General features: G+C 41.9%; 2 protein-coding genes across 2 annotated transcripts; both read right to left on the reverse strand.

The window, feature by feature from the left end:
* Nucleotides 1-960: 960 nt before the first annotated feature.
* cdhr5b (cadherin-related family member 5b) lies at nt 961-9,711 on the reverse strand. Its single transcript, XM_079347047.1, has 12 exons — nt 9,518-9,711; nt 9,354-9,443; nt 8,480-8,581; nt 7,428-7,616; nt 7,199-7,289; nt 6,988-7,088; nt 5,725-5,931; nt 5,495-5,605; nt 5,360-5,426; nt 4,047-4,283; nt 2,286-2,455; nt 961-1,794 (listed from the first exon to the last, which is right to left on the reverse strand). Exons 2-12 carry the CDS (start codon nt 9,441-9,443, stop codon nt 1,231-1,233), a joined length of 1,929 nt encoding a protein of 642 aa, XP_079203173.1. The 5' UTR covers nt 9,518-9,711; the 3' UTR covers nt 961-1,230.
* Nucleotides 9,712-16,783: 7,072 nt separating this feature from the next.
* LOC306825106 (E3 ubiquitin-protein ligase TRIM21-like) lies at nt 16,784-20,969 on the reverse strand. Its single transcript, XM_079345634.1, has 2 exons — nt 20,928-20,969; nt 16,784-18,459 (listed from the first exon to the last, which is right to left on the reverse strand). The coding sequence occupies exon 2, from the start codon at nt 18,448-18,450 to the stop codon at nt 16,810-16,812; it is 1,641 nt and encodes a 546-aa protein (XP_079201760.1). The 5' UTR covers nt 18,451-18,459; nt 20,928-20,969; the 3' UTR covers nt 16,784-16,809.
* Between the last annotated feature and the right edge of the window lie 373 nt (nt 20,970-21,342).

The following is a 21,342-nucleotide window of genomic DNA, read 5'->3' on the forward strand; positions in this document are numbered from 1 at the left end:
TCAGCACTGATGATTAGATTTTTCCCATCAGTGGTTTTAAAAAAATAAATCTGTATAAAAGGCTTTGTAATTGCATGAGGTTAATAACTGATACTTAGTCATCATAAACTAACTGCTAATATAAACTGATATCATTGAAAACTCATTTATTCAATTTTTAAAAATGTTCCAAGTCGTCATTATAGTTATAATACTTTATTTTTCTTTAAGCTACACATCCAAAGATTTTTTTTATTTACATAATTGTTCTCTAAGTTTGACTTCCTTTCATTCAAACTGCGTACAAACACTTCTGATCACTCCCGTGGATTATTTAATGGCAGGTCGAAGTTTCACTCGTAATGTTTTACAGTCTTGGGTATCAACAGGGAGGGTTTTATTGTTGCTGACGGATCATCTGACTGTTTTTACCACCTGCAGTTTCGCTCTGTTCATTTCTAGTTTCACACAGTGTGATTATTTTTTATTCAAAATAAATCGCTTCCACAAAATTTCAGCAATACTAGCAATGACCACTAGGGCTCAAACTAAATCTGCACTCCAATCGGTTGCTTCCACAAGTGTTGTAGTCGAGACCAAGACGTACGCAAGGCCAGAGTGCACCGAGTCAAGACCAAGACCATAAATCACTAATGCTGATTTATGACCATCACAGAAAAAATATCAACCTGTGTTTAGAGGGCGTGTCTCTAATCATGGCCCTATCCCAGAATGGAGCGGTCACACTGGCAAAACAAACTGGACATCAGAGTTGAAGCTCGCTTGAACATGGTACGGGTTGGAAAGGGACATTTTTCCGTCTAATCACAGAAGTGACATAAGACAGAAACCTGTTAGTGGCGGTCTTGATTTAAAACCTTGAGTCCACCGAGTCTGAGACCGAGACCGAAACCTTACAAAACTAGTCATGAGACCAGTCTTGGTCATGAGTACGACAACACTAGTTTCCACAACTTTTTTTAAACAGACATTATGCTTTAAATGTGTTATGATACATTAATTTTAACATGTTGAGTATTTACACAAAGAATAAAATCTGTAAATTCTTCAATCAAGATCTGAACTGTTACAAATGAACTGAGATTCATTTAGACTTTTTCTTATCTTCTTTAAGGCGTTTCCAGTCCTGGGTTTGAGTCAGCGGACTTCAGTCAAAGAGAGATATCGTTAAAGGACTTCCTGCTGATTAACATGATTAACATTTTAATATATGTGATTGTACTCTTTACTTTAAAGATTATAAGTCGCACTCTCTCCACTGTCCGAGTCCTGTGCTGGGTCCTCGACCCGCACACCAAGACCACTGTCAAGATCTGCATCGTTGAAGACTGCTCTTTTGGTTTTCACGCCCTGGTGGTCATCGCTGTCGTTCTCCTCTCCGCCTCTGGATGACTGTTCCCCTTCTTCCTCTTCTTCGTCCTCGCTGTCGTCCTCTCTGCTGTCTGGGATGATGACCACCTCCTCTTTGGCGTTTGGATCAATGTCCTCCTTAAACCAGACTGATTTGTACCCATCATCCGTGCGTTTCTCTCTGGTCAGGATGGGCTTCACATCCTTATCGTCGTCGTCGTCCTTGTCTGACTCTTCCTGGTTGGCAGCGTCTCCCAGCAGGGCATTGAGCGGCACTGTGGACTTCACAGTGGCTTCTTCGAGCATAAAGGCCCCAGAAGCTTTCTGTGGCCCTTCGCCCGCCATCTTCCTTCCCACCTCTGGACTGTCTCCGCCGTCATCCTTCATGAAGGCTTCATTGGTGTACTGCATCCCCTCCTTTGGACCGCCTGAACCTTGACCCATCTGTGGACGAAGAAATCCAGGGAGAGAAGAAAAATTAAAGACCTGTTGAAGTCCTGCTGTTGAAAACACAATACCTCATATCTATTATTCAAATGTATGTTTACAATATGCACATACAGGTACGCCCTGTATTCCTTTATCTATATTCAAAAGCTTGAAAGCATGTTTCTAATAAGCAACACAAGCAGAAATGTGCTAAAAAAAATCTATATTGGAGATGCTTTTGAAAAATGCAGAGAGGTTTACAGACTGATGCAGAGCTGGCTAAACACTGAAGCTACAGTGTCCAAGACATGGTCACCTGTGTACACATCGACTCTAGGGAGACAGCTCTCTCCAATGTTTTTAATAAGGACTGCAGTACCCGTCTTTTACACTAGGTGTTCATTCAGCGTGTTGCTCCTTTAAGTGAAGTGATAAACCCAATAATTGTAGCTCTCAGTCCGGGATGAGCCTGTGCTTCTTGTATATTGACAACGTTAGGGACTTACTGAGCTTCGGAAACTGTTAGTTTCATCGATCTTTTTCCAGTTTTTTTTCTCCCTCTGGATACGAAGGGCAAATACCACAATGACAACCAGACAGATGAACAGAAGCACACCCAGCGTCGCACCAAGAGCTGCCATGTCTGTAGGCCCATAGCCACCAGCGGGTACGATCACTGTGGGGAGACAAGGTCACTTGATTACAATTCACTCCTCTGTAGCAAGAATAGAAATGGCAGACCTTACAGAAGTTTCGCTCTAGGCTGGAGGTGGAGTCCATGGGAGGGGATTTTTTTTTTTTTTTTACCAGATCCCACTGTGACATCACAAGGAGAGCAAATTTGAAACAGAGCTTTTTTTCTTTGTGTTTTAGGACTTCTGCAAACAAAGGACTGGGTGAGTTTATTTTACATTTGGTGGATCTGTAGACACTCAGGTTACCCAAAAAAATGTGTAAAAATGCTGTCTAAGTGGATTTCTCATAATATGTGCCCTTTAATAAACTTTACAGTCTATAGGTGCCTTCAAATGGGTCCTGTTTACAGAGAGAACCGTATGAACACACAACTTCTTAAGCAACATTGTAAGTCAAATTATTCTGAACGCTTTGAGTTCACGAGTTGTGACATGTTTGTTTCAGAAATGACGCAGCTCATAGACGTTAGCAACCCAGCGAAGTTTGCTTAACGTTAGCCAAGAAAGGGGACAAAAGAAGCTTTGGCCCCTTTCTCATCTGGTCTCATGGTCCTCTACTTTTCTTAAGTCCGCACTTACCTTATAATCATGGCTGTATACTTTTTAGTTGTGATCGTAAAGCCTGAGACGTTTGGATAAACACCCGTAGTTATGGAAGGATTTGTTTTTTAAACTAAAAGCTAACTTTTCACAAATTTCCGAGCCAGTCTTCAATGTGTTAGCGCCTGTTCAGACTGCTGTTAAATGAAATGACAATACTCGAAGATCGCTTACTTTCCAACAACAAACTATTCAGCACCTGAACACAACATGAGCCCCTTTCACACATGCACCATTTCTAGAATATTCCACAACATGCCGCCCATGACATTTTCCAGAGTTTCCCTTTCACACGTGTCCCTCGCGGCGGGAGGTGTGTTGAACCGAAGCAGGTCGGGGTTCTCAAGACGCAGGAACAACATAGGAATCGGAGGGTCTTCTGCGATGATGACTGTTTTGTCCATGCTAGGAATGCGACATGTACTTGGACGTCTTCATAGTATCAACATAGGAGTCCAAAGCTCATACAGATAAATGGAAAAGTGAAAGCCGCCTTGCATGCACGAAGACTTTACCAATTTGCCGATCGTCCCACGACATAAACGCCACCAATCCTGTCCACTCGCTCACATTGAATTTTCCTGAGGTGAAATTCTCGGCTGTTTGCGAAACACGTGCTGCTCACCTGGATCGTTCCGAAACATTTTTAAGAGTACAGTTCATGTTTGAGTTTCTTGTGAATTACAGGAATTCGGCGTGTGGCTGAATGAAGGACCATAATGGATGCAACGAGGTAAAATGTGTCGGTCGAAAAAAAGTTGTTCTTTATTCTACGAGCTTTTCTGAACACGTTAAAACTTCATTCTCTGTGTAACTTGGAAGTTGGTGAAGAAGTTGTGCAAGAAAAAAAAAACCGTACTGAAGTTCCTGTAATTCATAAGAAACTCAAACACTCACTGTACTCAAGGATCACTGTCCCTTATATTTATTTCCCTCAGTGGGAAAAGAACTGAGCTACTGAGAGATAACCACCTGTTGGAGGGTGAGGTGTGCTGGTTGTCGAGACGCTTCCCTCATCGGTCGTACTGGAGACGGTGCTTCCGCTAGTTGTGTCGGGGATGGTGGTTGGGACGCTTCCGGTAGTGGACATAGTGGGGTTGGTGGTAGGCACGGTATCTTCAGTGGTTTGGCTGTTTGTGGTTGATGCCGCGACAGACGGTGTGGCCGTACTGTCTGTAGTGCTCGGAGGTAAACTGGTGGTGGTGAGACCTGGGAGTACGGCAAACTTATACATTCCTGCTTTAACCTTAAAAGAGCTTAACCTGCAATTTCCACATAGTCCGTGTGTACTGCGTTAGCGCCATTAGCTCCAGCTTCAGGCCAGATTCACGCTCAACAAAATAGATACAGCGGAATGCATGGAGTCAATTTCAGTATTGAAAGTATTTCAAGTATTTTTCTTGATTTTTCAATTATTACGTCAAAACAGGCAGAGAATAATCAGCAATTCAACCTCAGAAAGACAAAGCAACATGTTGTTTGACCGTTCTTTTTCCCCCCCTGCGTGATCGTGTAATCATCCTGGGATCTTGTGAGTCCGCGCATACCGCTGCTCACGACTGCGCTCGCACAAAGAAACGGACTCAGTGAGGCAGGGCGCACGCCGACGGAGCAAAACCTCGACTTCCTGACTCCAGCTGACTGCGAGCCTTTAGAAGTAGATCCTGAAAAGTTCCCTGCTAACTCTAAATACGTTCCACTCTTCATGCGTTAAAATGAAGACACCACTTTAAAAAAGTTAGATTTAGGCAAAGAGGAGCCGATTGGTTTGTGGCCATGTCCATTGTACAGAACCATGAATGGCCTAATTTTTTCTTGACCTCTATTTCTAGAAATCCAACTGAAATGCATTTTTAACCACCTTCAAAAGCTGCTTGGATTTAATTGACTAAAACATCATTTCCTGTGTTTTTCTTTGCTGTCCACAACTTCTAGAATTAATCTGGATTCATACCAAGTATGGCGCTTAAAAAATATATTTTTGGAAGTCTGAAAATGGCTCAAGATGACTTCAAAAAAAAATCTTATTTCTGAAAAGCATATGTTATAGTGTGCGACCAAATACCAATAGAAAATCTAAATTTGGATATTTAAGCTGTTATTCTTTATACAATGGATGAGACACTACCAACAATGCTGCCAAGTTACTACCTGCACACGATGGTTCCTCTGGTATAAATTACTGTACATTTTCTACTTTTATAAAAAACAAATCCAAAAGTTTCAGCAGGGTACTTTTCAATCTCTAGCTGAGAAATAGTGTGCTGTCGATAGTTTCTTCCTACCTGATTTGACCTCCACTGACAGATCAGCTGTAGCTGTCTCGTCATTGGATGCATCTCTAGCCACAATCTGGGAATGAGACGATGAAGTTGAGTGCTTTGAAAGACAATTAAGGTTTAAGTAGGTTGGTTACTCACCTGCAGGGACAATGTGGAGTCTGTGACCTGCCTAGTCATAAATAAGTATCCGTTAACAACCGAGAAATCACTGCTGCCGGTTATGGAGTAGGTGATGTGGGGATTTATACCCTGTGGGAGCAGGAGAAGAAACGTTGGTTTCAGTTTGCATCTCAGCTGCAATATTGAACTTTTTCCATTTTTCAGAGTTTCCGCTCAGAAGTGCAGAAACTCTGGAGTCAGCGCTTTACCCCAGGAGCAGCGGCGTAGTCATCGTCTGTGGCGAGGATCCGCAGCAGCTCGTCTGGGTTTTTGGAGTCCGTCGCCATGGCACCCACTTTAGAGACGACAGCTGCGTACGTAGAACTTTCAAACGTCGGAGGGTGGAGACTCTTCACCTGAACACTTATTGTGAGAGAAGTCGTAGCAAACTGATATCTGTTTGTCTTCTGAGCCGCCTGGGGGAGAAAAACAAAATGGATAACAGCTTAATAAAGACACAACAGAGCTCAGGTTCAGTGATTTGAAGGCAGCTCACTGGACAAACAAATGATTTCCTGAATGATCTTTTCTATTTGATTTTAGATAAATTGTGTGGACTACGGTTTAAAAAAAAAAAGCAATTAAAAATTTGATAAATCTCTATTAAAGGTAGGGTAGGAACACATTTTAAGATTTTGGTTGAAATTGTCTTTAGGTCCTGACAGAAATTAGTAACTCATGTTCTCTGAAAAAGGAACAAAGAAAATCCATCATCTGTATCAGTTTGTAAGTCAACCAATGTCTGCCACGAGGTACCAATCTGATGAACCAATCACAGGCCTCCCTGCTTGCTCTCTACCTCTACGTGCTCCAGCCCACACTCAAAGCACGTCACCGATGACGGAGTTTATACCGCGACTTTGAAGTTGGCTGTTGTGAGTTCAAGTAGTGTTTCCTCACCGCTGAATGAGACATGAGACGACGTAGTTTCTACACAATACAAGCGATGAGCTGAGGTCAACTTCTGGAGCAACGCCGCTCGTGCATGTAAGTGAGGAGGCGTGGCTTCAGAGGGAGCACAGAGGGAATGCTACTTTTTTTGGGGGGACTTTAGGGAATGCTAAATTTAATTTACTGATGAATTTGGATTACAAAGGTATTTCTTGACAGCTGTAGTTTCTGCTGTAATCAACTCTGATTACGGCTCTTTATGTTAAAGGGATACTTCACCCACCAACCATTCAACACTACTACCATGTTTCTAATGATACAAAGCTTCATGCAAATGGGTGAAGTATCCCTTTAAGTTTGAATATTGCAGCAAGTAATGAACAGACCTGGGACCTGACCGGAAACCAAATGCCCATAAAAATGGTAGACTTACAAAATCCTTATTGTCCCACAGTTGGGTCTCTATCCATGGACCTTGTTCACATTTAGGTGTCTAGTGTTGTTGACTGTTGGTCTTGGATTCATGTCATAACTTTGTCTCTGACGCTGTTACAACAAACCCAAGACTGGTTTGTTCTTACCAGCACAGTCAGAATAACTGTGTCCACCACGTCGGCCGGCTTCAGCATGGTGATGACTCCCGTGTTAAAGTCAATCGCAAATAGACCGTCACCATCTTCTCCTGAAACACACGCACACACACAGGTTGAACTGGTCCCACCTGCCTAGAACCAACAATTCATTTCTGAAACCAGAAACCGCTGTTGATTTTTTACAAATGGAGACGCTCACCACCCAAAAAGGAATATGTTATCGCCTCATTTATCCCAGAGTCTCCATCGATGGCCTGAATTGGTCCTGGTTTCAGGGATAACGCACCACTCTGCAGAGGAGAAAACACTGTGATTATCATGATGTGTGGGGGAATGACAAGTGTCCATTCAAGGATATTTTATGCAGCCTGTAATCATCTTTCATGTCACAGTTCAGAATAAACTTTACAAAAAAAAGGAAGGATCACCTGTTGTTCATTTAAAACAACACTGCCGGTGTAGCCTGCGCTCTGGCAGATCAGAATCCCGCTCATGTTGAGCATGTTGCATGGCTGGAACCACGGCGGTCTGTCATCCACATCCGTGATGGCAACATTGATGGTGGTGCTGGCCGTGTAAGAAACAACTCCTGGACTTCCTCCTGTCAACGGTGTGTCCTGAAAAACAAAAAAGAAAAGAAAAACGTGTCACAAAGTATATCGTATGATCTAAAATGTTTTTAAAATGAAAAGAGCAATATGTGAGTCTGACACCTGGAGTTTATGACAATAGAAAACAATAGACCTCGGCTGGTGCTCGCTCACATCACGTACTGTTAGGACAGCCTGTTAGAGTCAATGTGCAGATACTGTAGCTTCAGTGTTTAGCCTGCTCTGCATGTGGTGGACACTGTAGCTTCAGTGTTTAGCCAGCTCTGCATGTGGTGGACACTGTAGCTTCAGTGTTTAGCCAGCTCTGCATGTGGTGGACACTGTAGCTTCAGTGTTTAGCCAGCTCTGCATGTGGTGGACACTGTAGCTTCAGTGTTTAGCCAGCTCTGCATGTGGTGGACACTGTAGCTTCAGTGTTTAGCCAGCTCTGCATGGGTCTGTAAAGCTTTCTGCGTTCTAACCTCTCTCCATGTTTCATCTCCAACATTGATCCTAGTTTGAGCAGCTTTCTGCTGCTGGAGCTTATTAGAAACATGCAGAGGCTTTTTAGCTCGGGTACAATCACTTCTATCTGAAGCAGTTCCACTGCCCGCTTCCATCGCTGCAACACCTGTTGACCTGATAACTGCTCTCATATCTGGCAAACCGAGGGGCAAAACGGCCTTCAAATTATTGGTTATTTTTTGTATGTTTTTCAAATTCAGTCTTAATTTACCTTTAATTCAAACAACGATTGCAAGCGACACTAGATCAAAAGCAAATATGTGGATCGATGAAACCGAGTCTGACTGAGTCCTGGCATTATTCAACATCCTGTTCAATATGCTAAATCCATGACCATATTTATTTAGAAGGAAATCAGTACTCACCTGAACTGTCAACATCAGTTTGACAGTTTTGATTTTGTCATATTCCAGAGGTGTCTCAACGACGAGAAGAGGGTTTGTAGGAGAATCCAGTTTAAATCCACTCTGCAGAAATCCAAATCAAAGAGGAGAACATCGACTGTTTAGATCGGACTTTAAACGAGCAGCCTCCCTCTTTTCAAGTCTGAAACAAAGTCTTGAACTGCCTGAGTCCGTCGGCTGTACAAACAATGGACGAAGCCTCCATGATGTCTGCTTTTTAAACCTCAAGTTTGAGCATTTTTGCCTTTGTCATCATCTTTTTTTTATGCTTCTGTCCTGATTGACAGGCTGCCTTGGTAAATGTTTGTTCATCATAAGTAGACATGTAGTAAAGTCACTTCTGTTAAACTCTAAATGGGACCAACACTTTCAAAAGCACTTAGCACTAACTGGGTTCTTAAAATCAAACTTATTTTTTAAAGAATGAATTTAAAGGTGGATCTGTATGTTTGCCTGTCTGGCGTTCATTTTGAAGACTTGTAAATATGAGGGTTTTAGTTTTTTTATGGCCATTTTTTTCCCTTTGTATAAACTTTGTTAACTTTACTGGAGGAGCTGGTCTTGTTGTTTGTCTTGGTTTGTTTTCTTATATTGTATAAGAGTTTTAGCATGCACGACTGCATGCATGTTGGACCGATGCTAAAGGGGATCCTAATAATAATAAAAAAAAAGCCCCTGCTTGCCTTTTAGATAAATATGAGGGTGAAGGGTCTTCCGAGAGGCTAAATCCATTTATGTTAACCGTATCATTTCTGTGCTAGCAGTCATTTATAGATATGAAAAGTAAGAAAGTATCAGGGAGGATTTAAAATAAAAAGTCAACATGAGGTCTTACAGATTCAGGTGTTAGTGAGTAGTAGAGCCTCGAAGATGCATCTAAATCCTTCGCAGGGAAGCTCCCCACCGACGTGCCTGCTTTAGACATCTGGGATAAGACAGTACAGTCAGCGTCTGTACGAAACAACACAGTTCGGTTTCAGGTGTTCGATCAACTCTCACCTCTTCGACGTTGACATCGTAGGAGGTTTTAGAAAAGGTTGGAGGATTATCATTCACATCAACCAAAATCACAACAACGTTAATGTTCACCTGGAAAGAAAGGGTCACATGCTTTGTTATTGTCTTCACTATGACATGTTATATTGCACTTTTTACAACAATGTGTTAATTCTTTTGTTGAAAAATGTCAAGAACTTGAGAGGATTCAAACACCAACTGAGGAAAGATAACACTCCAAGGAACCTGTTCAAATGTGTACACGTGGATATTTTAAAAGATGTAATAATTTAAAAGACATTTTAAAAATCTCTCAAACATGACTCGTTGTTTTTACCATTCCTCCAGGGGGGGTGGTGCAGGTGATTTGGACAGTCTGAACATTCGTGTCTGACTGCGAACAAAACGAAGGTCATGTTGAACATTATTGTAAAAGAATAAAATCAGCAGGTTCAGAACTGGTTGGCACAATAAGACATATTTCACCGTACCTCAGAGTCAAACACCTTATTGGCTATCAGCTTGTTTCCTTCAAGCCTGAATGGGTTGTTAGGGATGGGATTTTTAAAAGAGAGGACCACCCCTGGTTGCACAGGGATTGTCACAACCTCGGTATCAACCGGCTGGTTTTCTTCAAAATTTACAGGTTGAGGTGCAGTACAAACTGTCGGGAGAGAAGAACAGGTGTACAGTTAAAGAGACAGTATCCATTTTACTCCATTGTTATTTCCCTTTACTGTACGGTAACCATGAGAACCGATCTGACCTGTCATGTTTTTAAATCTAACACTAATATGTCCTGATTCTAAACAATGCAAAATGGATTCATCGGTACACACTGTATGCAATCAGTGTGGTTGCACGTCAAAGTTGAACACTGATTAATCTGTACATGAAATGAATATGTTGCACACACTCAACATGTCGCTCACGGGTGGGGGGGGGGGGATTTCAACACACAAAGCCGAATTAAAACGAGCAAACACAAGCGATGGTCAGAGAAGTCTTGCGACTTACTTCAGAGAGGAAAACATGTCTGACAACCAACTTAAACGGGGTGATCAGGAGGAAACCTTTAATGAGCACACTGAGTGATCAGGGAGCGTCATTGATCTGGTGATAGATAAATGAAGACGTTCTATTTTCACCGATGCAGCCCTTTTGTTTACTTTATGTCATGATGTTTGTTTTGGATTATCTTGTGAGACGTGATTTCGCACATTCTCATTCTCAGGCCCTTTCTATGGTGTTAAAGGTTCACTGATGAAAAGTCCAATTGTACTGAGACCTAACATATGTGGGATAAAGGAAAGCAAAAATACACCAGAAATCAAGTATATCCTCTGAATATCTGTCTAATTGATGAGAGAGTGAGAAGCTGGAGTCGGGCCAGCTGTGTTGTTGTCAGAGCTGTGTTGTTGTCAGAGCTGTGTTGTTGTCAGAGCTGTGTTGTTGTCAGAGCTGTGTTTACATGGACGGCCTTGGGTATGAAGGTGTTTTTAGTCAAAGACTGGAGAAAAGAAGAATAACAAACTTACGAGCTTACTCGGATGTCACGTAAGTGTTTTTAGATCACCGTCATTCTGTGTCAATTTATGTGCAATGTTACGCTAGCTATGAGCTAACATTAGCATGCTAACACAACTTGTGTGTTAGCACGCTTGTTTAGGTTTAATGCTTGTGTTCAAAGGTGACATCGACTCGATCAAAAACAACAATTAAATGACGTTACATTGCCAAGCGTCCCGTGTTTATGTAACCTGCAACCTGATATAAAAAAAAGCATTATATGACAATATTGCCCTCATATCAAATTACAGCGCCCCACCCTGAGTTTGACGTCTCAGGGAAATGGCTGCTGTGTGAAAATTGTGAGTGTCAACTTGAATCCTAAGAGTGAGACTGAACAAATGTAATAGTAAAAAAAACAAAGTATTTAAAAATGAGCTTTAAGTTTTGACTTTATGCTCTTTGTGAAATACTTCTGGTTACCGTTCCTTGACTGATTTCTGTTCAAAAGATTTATCATACAATTAATTTAAACAACAATTCAAAGTTGAAATAAAACATTTTACAACACTTAATGGTAAATGGCTTCGACTCTCAGTGTACTTCTATATTTTTACTTCCTGGTTCAGTTACATAAGCTCGTCCTCTGGTGTTATTCCAACATGTTCCCTCATCAGCACATAGTGTACACGTTTATTTAAACTAATAACTGTGTTATCAAGCTCGTGGTTTCGTCTCGCCTCAGGAGAACCGGCAGGTTTCAGTACTCACCCTGGGCCTCAGCGGACGATTGGAGCAGAATCAGAATTAAAAAGCTGAAACAAGTCCTCAAAGTGAATTGTGAACGAATCCCCTCCATGGCTGCGTCTGTAATGTCTGAACTGATCCTCTTCTGTCTCTCTTTTTTCTGCTTATCTGCTCGGCTTTATTGCTGCAGTGGACTTTTCCCCGTCATAAAAAACACAACACGTCTGTTTGCTGGGAAGTCGTTTAAAATCGTCTTTTTCTGGTACTAGTTGTCCTTAATTTGATCGACTTTGAGCATGTTTTGGTTTAATGATTACAGGAGTAGAGAGTATTAATAACAGCTGTTTTTTTTGTTTTATATTGATTAGTGTTGTGTATGAACACACATCTTTGATCCTCCCCTCCCACTCTGCTGTTATCAACAGTTTCCTGGTTTCCAACAACAGGAACAACATGGTAACAGTACAGGTCAAACACAACACAGAGACACAGAAATAAAACATTTAGAATGTGCACATTATAGGTGGGAGGAGAGACGTCTCAGTCGTTCAGGTTTGATAAGAATATTAAGGTATCATCTGCATACAGACATTTCTTTTGTTACTCTGTTAATGGGGGATCGTTCCTTCACATATACCATATATCCAGGACAGATGCAACCAGAGGCCTATACTACGAAGCGAGTTCAACATATCCAGGGTCTCTTTGGGTTCTCTGGTTTAACAAACTCTGACATACGAGATCGTGATTATCAGTCCTACGATGCCGATTATTAACATGATCCGTCCACCCAGGGTTACCAAGAGCGCGTTCACGTAAAAGGGGCGGAGTTAGCGTCATTTAACCTATCACAACCATCACCGCGTCTGCCGTCAGCAGATCCGTCATATCTACAACCATTATATTTACAAAAACTAAAAACTATATTAACAATATAAATACGTTAAGACAAACAGGCTGCGAAGAGACACAGCTGCAGGAACAGATGCAGGAAGAACAAGAAAAAGTAAAAACTGCAGCTTATATTTGTCCCATCGTTAGTTCACCTTAGAACTGACTATAAAAACTCCTGTTTCTTCTCTGAACTGAATGTGTTGCTCTGACTCTTTAAAGCGGAGAGTAGAAAAGCTTTTAGAAGTTATATGTAAACTGCAGCTCTGACCATCACAAACAGAGCGACTTTGAGACATTAAACTTTAATGAAAACACACTTCAAAGCCACAAGAAAATATTCGTAATTGTACATCTTCAACTAAAATGTTTCAGGTGCTGCATGCCCTATAACCTCCAAAGTCCCTAGACCTTTAAAAAAGTACTACTCCCCCCCAGCAGGGTACTTTTCAGGGTAGATTTTTTTACCCCAGGATTAAAATTAAACGCCTGGTTCCTGCGGTTAAAATGCACACAGTTCCTCAAAAAGGCTCTGATGCTGAATTTGTTTATTTTTGTTTCTAAAGTTTGAAAAAAAAAAGTCAGGATGGGATGTATATTTTCTTTTATATTTCTCTGACGTGTTTTGGTTTAAATCTGGTCTAAATGAAGATGTCTCATCGGCCAGTTTTGGGCTAGGCGTTTTTATTGCGTACAACCCAAATAAATAAACAATAGAAAACAACTGGATAATAAACTGTGCAAGTAAAGGTGAAACGCTCCATTCAAAAACAAGACACAACTTGAGTACTTTCCAAAACATATTTTAATGACAAAGATATATCTTCATTTCATATTAGAACAGCTGCATTTATTCAGAGCATCAGAGACCTGGGTGCTCTCTGTTCTGCCGCCGTGGAGCGCCCTCTACAGGTCATGCGGCCAGTTGTTGAAGACAGACGGACACATGTATTGTTTGAGCAGCAGGTTCACTTTCTCCACGTCTCCTCCCACCCCGCTGAGGACCAAAACATACACAAAGTGAGGCGTCAGAAGTCAGACAAACATGTCACATCACAACACAATGTGAAATATACATTTAGTTTACTTATGGTGGCAGTAGAATGATCCTTCAGGTCTATTTCCTGTGTTCATATATTTATGTGAAATATCATAAAACATATTTCTTTTTTTTCTTTCTTTCTTTTTTTTTTTTTTTTAGTACCAAGCTGTAAACATGTTAATTAATGCAGTATTTTTTTTTTTTTTTTTTTTGCCAGTCATGTGACTTCAGGTGTTCCCGGAGACGGACACTCCACGAACTGTCGGATTTTTGCACTTTCACATTGGCTTCATTTGTCTCTCACCTCTTCTTGACGCTCTGCACGCGGCGCAGGAACGCGCAGATGGAGCTGTGTTTGGCTTTGGACCGCAGGAACTCTGCGTATCTGTTGGAGAACTCGATGTCTCCCAGCTGCCTCCTGCGCTCCAGACCTGTCGACAGCAGCTGCCTGAAACACACGATCATATCGATTTATTCCATGATGAGCAAACACATTGTCTGGATTTGTATGCACCTTACAAAGTAGACAACTTTACAGCATTACATTTATTATATTCTAACTTTCAGTTTTATTGTTTTATTCTTCTGTCGGTGTAAACACAGAGGAGTTTAGACTCACCTGAGTCTGGCCTCGAGCAGAGCGTCGGCCGAGTTCACCTCCGACAGAGACCACGGTGCGTTCAGGGGAGTCAGGAAACTCTCCAGCTCATCTTCTTCCCTACTTTTACACGACCAAAAGACAAAACATTCAAACAAGGGGCAAACAAAGAGCAATTTAAATAAAGGTACAATTATTATTTTGTTAATTAAACTTTGATTTATAAGCTGACAATTTAACGCCAATAACTTTGGTTTGGCCGAGTTAAAGAAAAAGGAGAAATCATATTTGGATGATTTAAAATGGGTTGTTGTTGTTTTTCCACTGTGTGTGTGTGTGTGTGTGTGTGTGTGTGTGTGTGTGTTCAGGTACCTGAGAGGAAGTGATGTGGTGAGATGGAGAAGGGCCAACAGCAGGAACATCTGAGTCACACTGATTGAAGGCATCATGATGAAGATGAGGATGATGGTTTCCAGACCCCTAATACTCGACTACATGTGCGAGAGCAGTAAATAATAAAATCTTTATTTATCGAGCGCGTCAAAGTGCTTTACAAAGACAGAAATATGCTGCAGGGAAAGATTTAGAAATTCAGGACGCACCAACATCTTTTAAAAGTGAGGTGTGGAAGCATTTTGAATTCAAGACAAAAAATGAAACGAGGTGAGAAGAAAACAGACGAGACACAAACTGTGTGTAAATATTACAAGAAGACGGGGAACCACACAAACACAACAACCAACATGATGCAGTGTTTAATCGACAGCACAATGAGAAGCTCCAATCAGCTCCTCTTAATGAGAGAAACATTAAAAGGTCAAACCACACAGATAAGCAGGTTAGGAATCGGTTTCAGTCTTCAGTTGTAATTTGTAAAATAAATCATGAGAGAGTCGTATCTTGAGTTTAGCGAATCGTTTCATCCCTTTTTAAAGAAATTTAAAACATCTTGTAAAAGTCTTCAGAAGTGATTTCGAAGGTCTGACTGACTCGGCTGACCTGATCTTCACTTCATCCACTTGAGATGTTTAAGAAATGATTAAAACAAGACATGATGAGACTCTTAGTGATAAATTAAAACAGAACAAATTTGCGTGCAGATTAAAAAAAGAAACCTCATAACAAACAGTACACGCCTTATTTCCCCTTGTAATAAAAGATGTGTACGGGGACTCTTCAGGGTAAATGTGGCTCATATTTAGTTTAAAGAGAAGTTTTGACTCTAGTTAGTTTTTGCAGTGTAAGTGAGTCGAAACAAGCTGATTTAAGTCAAACGCCTCTAAATGAAAAAAGTCTGTAAGCTGTCAGAGAAAGAGGAGACTCACCTGGACAGTTCTCGCTCACAGACCCGATCAGATCAGATGCAGACTGGCGGTTCTGGTCCTCACCGGGTCCTTTTGAACCCACCTCGTGTTTCCGCTCCCTCTCCTGTTTTATTGCTCTGATTATTTACAGTGTCAACATATTCAGTCAGGAGTCGTATTTTCCTGCTGTGGCTTCCTGAGATGTTGATAAAATTATCGGCTTTCTGACTTCCCTAATGAGCTCTAATCACCTGAGAGGGCTGCCGGCTGTTTGTTCATGTAGAAACCGTCATCAGATCGATGCAGAGTATTGATCCTCCGACGCACCTCCACATCTCTTTATCACTCGGATCTCTGCTTCTGTTTGCTCCGACACGACTGGATCTGACCTCCGAGCGTTCAGCAGAAGGTGAATCAACAACGCACCTGATCCTCTTTAACTTCTCTACAAGAAATAATGTGTGCAAGGCTTCCAAAGACGACAGGAGATCAAACATGTCCAAATGAGAGTTTTCTTCCCTGACGCTTAAAGTGTTTGGTGCTTACGCGAAGAAAACGTTTATTTTTCTGAATTTTCTAGATTATTATAGTAAATTTACGACTTTAATCTCATCAATTTTTTTCATTAAGGTGGCCCTAATACTTCATTTTATTAACCCTCCCTTTTGCTGACGAGGATAAAGTCGTAGAGAATAAGTCGTGAATTTACGAGAATAAAGTCAGAAAATTTAACAACTTTATTCTTGCAAATTTACACGTTTTTAATGCTGTAAATTATTGACTTTATTCTCGTAAATTCACGAGTTTAAAGGTCATTATATTTTATCTTGTAAATTTATGACTTAATTTTCCTAACTGACTGTTTGTATTCATTTTCCTTATATCACTGCAAACTCTCTTTATCTACAATTTCTGACTCTATCCTCTGTCCTATTTCAAAATAAAGGCATAAAACACCAAAAAAATGAACCTTCAAAAAGGTAATTAATTACAGGCTTTGTAATGAAAGAATCACAATGAGTGGGTCAGATCAATAACTGCATGACAGGTAGATGATGATGATGATCATGATGATTCTGGCTGCATATTGTTTATTTGTTGACAGCTGAGCCAAAGTGTTGTAGAAAAATCTCTCTTCTTAACAAAGATCCTTTTTATTGACCAGAACAATCTGACATGAAACTGATCAAACTCAATGGTTGATCTATTCAGTTTGATTGACAGGACAGATGATCAGAGGAGCAGAGTTTTTACCACCTTTGTTAGGAAAGGGACTAAAGTATGGGTAGAGTTTCTCAGTGAAGGAGCAGCCAGTGAAGGAGTAGATCAGAGCTGCATCATCCACGTCATAAAAGGAGACCAGACCCTCCTCGTAATCCACAAACACCCCCACCTTCTCAGGACGGGACTTCAGAGAGAGCCGGACTGGTGGGTCAGCAAGAGCATGGTACTCGTCTTCATTCATCAACCATATCGTCCACAAACCATACTGAGGAGACAGAGTGATTTCTCCCTTCCTGTTGATCGACTCTCTGGCCACTCCTAAAGTCCACTCAGTCTTCCCTTTAACCTGAACCTCGAAGTAAAATCTGCCTGAAGAGAAACTCTGCTTTGATGAGACGATAGGACACATATCAAATCTCACTGGAGTGTCTGGGAGATTCTTGTATTCATCACCATCTTTAACTTGTTTTCCATCATCAGATAGGATGAGATGAGGATGTGCTGTATCAGGATCAAGTTTCACATCCACCTCATACTGCTGGACCCTCTTCAGCTCCTCCTCATAGAGCTTCTTCATCTGTTCTCTGATGGTCTCCTCCAGCTGGCTCACAGCTCTCACCACAGTTCCCTCATATGAAGGTGGATGGACTCTGACTCCAGTCCAGTCCTTGGTGGGTGGAGCAGCGTTCAGTGATGTGAAGTTTTGGAGGAGGTGGAGCTGGTCTTCAGAGTCTGAGAGCTGCTTCACTTCAGTGCTTCTCTTCTCCAGCTGAGAGATTTCCTGTTCCAGCTCTTTGATGAAGCCTTCAGCCTGTTTCTCCGTCTTCCTCTGCTTCTCTTTGATCGTGTCGAGGAGCTTGTTGAGGTTTCTCTGCACCGTCTCCATCAGAGCGGTGAAGACCTGAACACCTTCTGAGATCTCTCTGTCTGCTTTCTCATCACTGAGCTCCACTGAGTGTTTGACCTCCTGAATCTTCTGTCGTCTCTTCTGGATCATCTGCTGAATTTCAGCCTCTGTCTTCCCCAGCTCGGCCTTCTTTCCTTCATATTCTTCTTTCAGAGGAACAACATCATGAGTCTTGTGGTCTTCAATTAAGCACAGCATGCAGACACACATCTGATCGTTCTTACAGAACAGCTCCAGCAGTTTGTCGTGCTTCTCACACATCCTGCCTTCCAGGTTCTCCACGGGGTCGATCAGCTGATGTCTTTGTAGACGTGAAGCTGTCAGATGATGCTCCAGGTGAGTCTCACAGTAAGAAACCAGACACACCAGGCAGGACTTCTGGGCCTTCAGTTTGGTTCCAGTGCAGACGTCACAGGGAACTTCTCCTGGTTTGGAAACTCGTTGCTCTGACCTGCTGCTGGCTTCCTGTTGAGCTGACTGTTTGTACTGAGCAGCCATCTCAGAGATGAAAGTATTGACCTTCAGCTCAGGTCGGCTGTGAAAAACCTCTTTACAGTTAGGACACTGGTAGGGGATGTTAATATTCCAGTGGTCAGTGATGCAGGCTTTACAGAAGTTGTGTCCACATGGAGTGCTGACTGGATCAATGAACACATCCTGACAGATGGAGCACAGGAACTGATCTTCAGTCAGCAGACAGCTGGCAGCAGACATGTCTCCACTCTGAGGACAAAAAGGACAAAATCAATGATTTGGGAAAAAATTTGTCTGATGCTAACATACATCTTTATGCCGATGACACAATTATTTACTATTTTGGATCAACTCCTGCTAAAGCTGTTGAATCTCTGCAGAAAACTGGTGGTCCAGCACATACTCCTGTAGCTAAAACTAGCCCTCAACGGTGAGAAGACTAAACGTTGTTGTTTTAAACACTAATAAGGTACCTTAAACTGTCATATGTATTCATATGTATTCCATAACTGGAGCAGGAGTCTGGTCCGCATTGCCGGCAGTAAGTCGGACCTGTTCCCGGTCCGCGTTGGCAGGGCTGCCCTTTGTCACCGGTTTTGTTCATAACTTTTTTGGACAGAATTTCTAGGTGCAGCCAGGGGCCGGAGGGGGTTCGGTTCGGGGACCACAGGATCTCGTCTCTGCTTTTTGCGGATGATGTGGTCTTGTTGGATCCATCGAACCCGGACCTTCAGCACGCACTGGGGCGGTTCGCTACAAAGTGTGAGGCGGCTAGGATGAGGATCAGCACCTCTAAATCTGAGGCCATGGTTCTTGACCGGAAAAAGGTGGCTTGCCCGGTGGGGAGTCTTTGCCCTAGGTGGAGGAGTTCAAGTATCTTGGAGTCTTGTGCACGAGTGGGGGGAAGATGGAGCGTGAGATCGACAGACGGATCGGTCCGTCGTGGTGAAGAAGGAGCTAAGCCGAAAGGCGAGGCTCTCGATTTACCGGTCGATCTTCGTTCCTACCCTCACCTATGGTCATGAGCTTTGGGTCATGACCGAAAGAGCGAGATCCTGGATACAAGCGGCCAGATCCAGCTCTTCCGATGAGACCCCAATGGCCAGCCGAGAAGCATCTGCTGAACTGTTGTTACTGACATGTGAATGTGACTGGGTGTGAGTTGTTTGTCTCCTTTATGTTGTCTTTGCGTATGGCTTGGTAGGCTGTAAAACTTAGTTGCCCCTCTGGCATAAATAAAGTTGTCTGAACTGAACTGACTGGGGAAGAGTGGAGGTCATAACAGGTAGAAATACATCTGAAGGAACGACAGTGAAGTGGTGGAGCCGGTCAGGACGAGTTTAAACAAGTTGTCTCCATGAGTACACAGCTCAGTAAGCTATAGTGTGATGTGTATGGAGCTATTATAGAGGCAAATGACTCCACAAATGTGTAAATAGATCCACAAACACACACACAGATCCACAAATATGTATAATGATCTGTAAATATACCAATTGCAAAATGTTTGCTGATATAATAATGGCAGAAAAGTTTGGGTTTTTTTGGCCCTGAAAAGAGGCAGGCCTCTCCATTAGTGTTTCTTTTACAACTCTATCTATCTATCTATCTATCTATCTATCTATCTATCTATCTATCTATCTATCTATCTATCTATCTATCTATCTATCTATCTATCCATCCATCCATCCATCCATCCATCCATCCATCCATCCATCCATCCATCCATCCATCCATCCATCCATCCATCCATCCATCCATCCATCCATCCATCCATCCATCCATCCATCCATCCATCCATCTCAAAGTCATGTGTAAAATAAAGACTAATGGTGCGGCCCGCCTCAGTTGTAAGTGATGATTTGGTCATAGGACAAGACTGTGTTCATTTTCAATGTGAGCTTTGTTGGATGTTGAACTATTAAATGTTCTAAAATCTGTACGACCTGTCGTCTACAAATCAATGTTCATCATCAAACCCCCCGTTTCAGTTGCCGTGGTTCCCTGTACAGGAACAAGCAGAAACCAGACCGACTAGTGTTTATTGACAGAGTACTCAGTTCAGTTCAGACAATTTTAGCTTCTCAGAAACACCAACCCACAAATCATAAAAGTGCAAATGATGGTGACAATTTTGTTGCAGAAGTAGCGTATACCGGTAAAACAGGCTCCGCCAGACGTCACACAGCAGACAAGAAGTGACAGTAAATTTAAATTCCACAGAAGCACAACACTACACTAGACCATAAAAACAACAACTTTCATGTGAAGTTATGTCACCAACCCAGATTCTCCTCGGCTGTTTTCTGTCTGTGGTGTAGTGCAGAGAATACACAGGTATACAGAGTGTATCCACGTCTAAATCTCATCTGATTCACACCATTGATTTATTGGAAATATTTAGAAGTATGCTGCATTTTTTTCTCCTGGGATGGTGAAGGGATGACCCTCCCTACTCTGTCTCTAATTTGCTGGTACGCACAAACTAAATATGCAAAAGCAGTCTTTAAAAACCCTGTTTTTAACAGAGGCCTTTTATCCTGTGGAGGACGGGTCATTTAAAAGACACATCTGGGAGGAGAAGTGCCTCCCATTAGGATTATTACTCAGAGTAAAACAAGTAGGGTGCATGTTGTTTTTATGTTAAAAACACATTTCTATGATATGATAGTTGAATGAATGGTCAAACACATGTTGTAAAAAGAAACAGTACTCACCGGTGTTAAACTGAAAATCTGCAGTTTAGTTGAGAAAGATTTGATGAGTCAGGTTGAATTTGTCGTTAGAGACGTAGCGACTCTTCTGGACTGCAGCTCTGCTGTGGCTCAAATAAACTTTCACTTAAATGTCACATAATGTCATGCTATAGCTTAAGTGTTGCTCCTCCTCTCAGTGTCAATATAGGGGAGGGTTTAATGCATCTTTGGAAAAACGCACAACAAAGCTATGAATAGCATTCGTACAACATGAGTGTTTTCTTATAGTTTAATGTCAGCAGTTGTAATCGTGGACAGGTAGCATATCACTAGATAGCAAACTAAGCTTTGACCAACAGGAGCCACCAAAGACTCTCAGTCATCTGCAAACTCAAAGGACTCTCTGTGTCCCCAACATGTCCTCCTCCTGTTGGGT

Source organism: Symphodus melops (assembly GCF_947650265.1).
Source record: "Symphodus melops genome assembly, chromosome: 6".
Classification (NCBI taxonomy): Eukaryota; Metazoa; Chordata; class Actinopteri; order Labriformes; family Labridae; genus Symphodus; species Symphodus melops.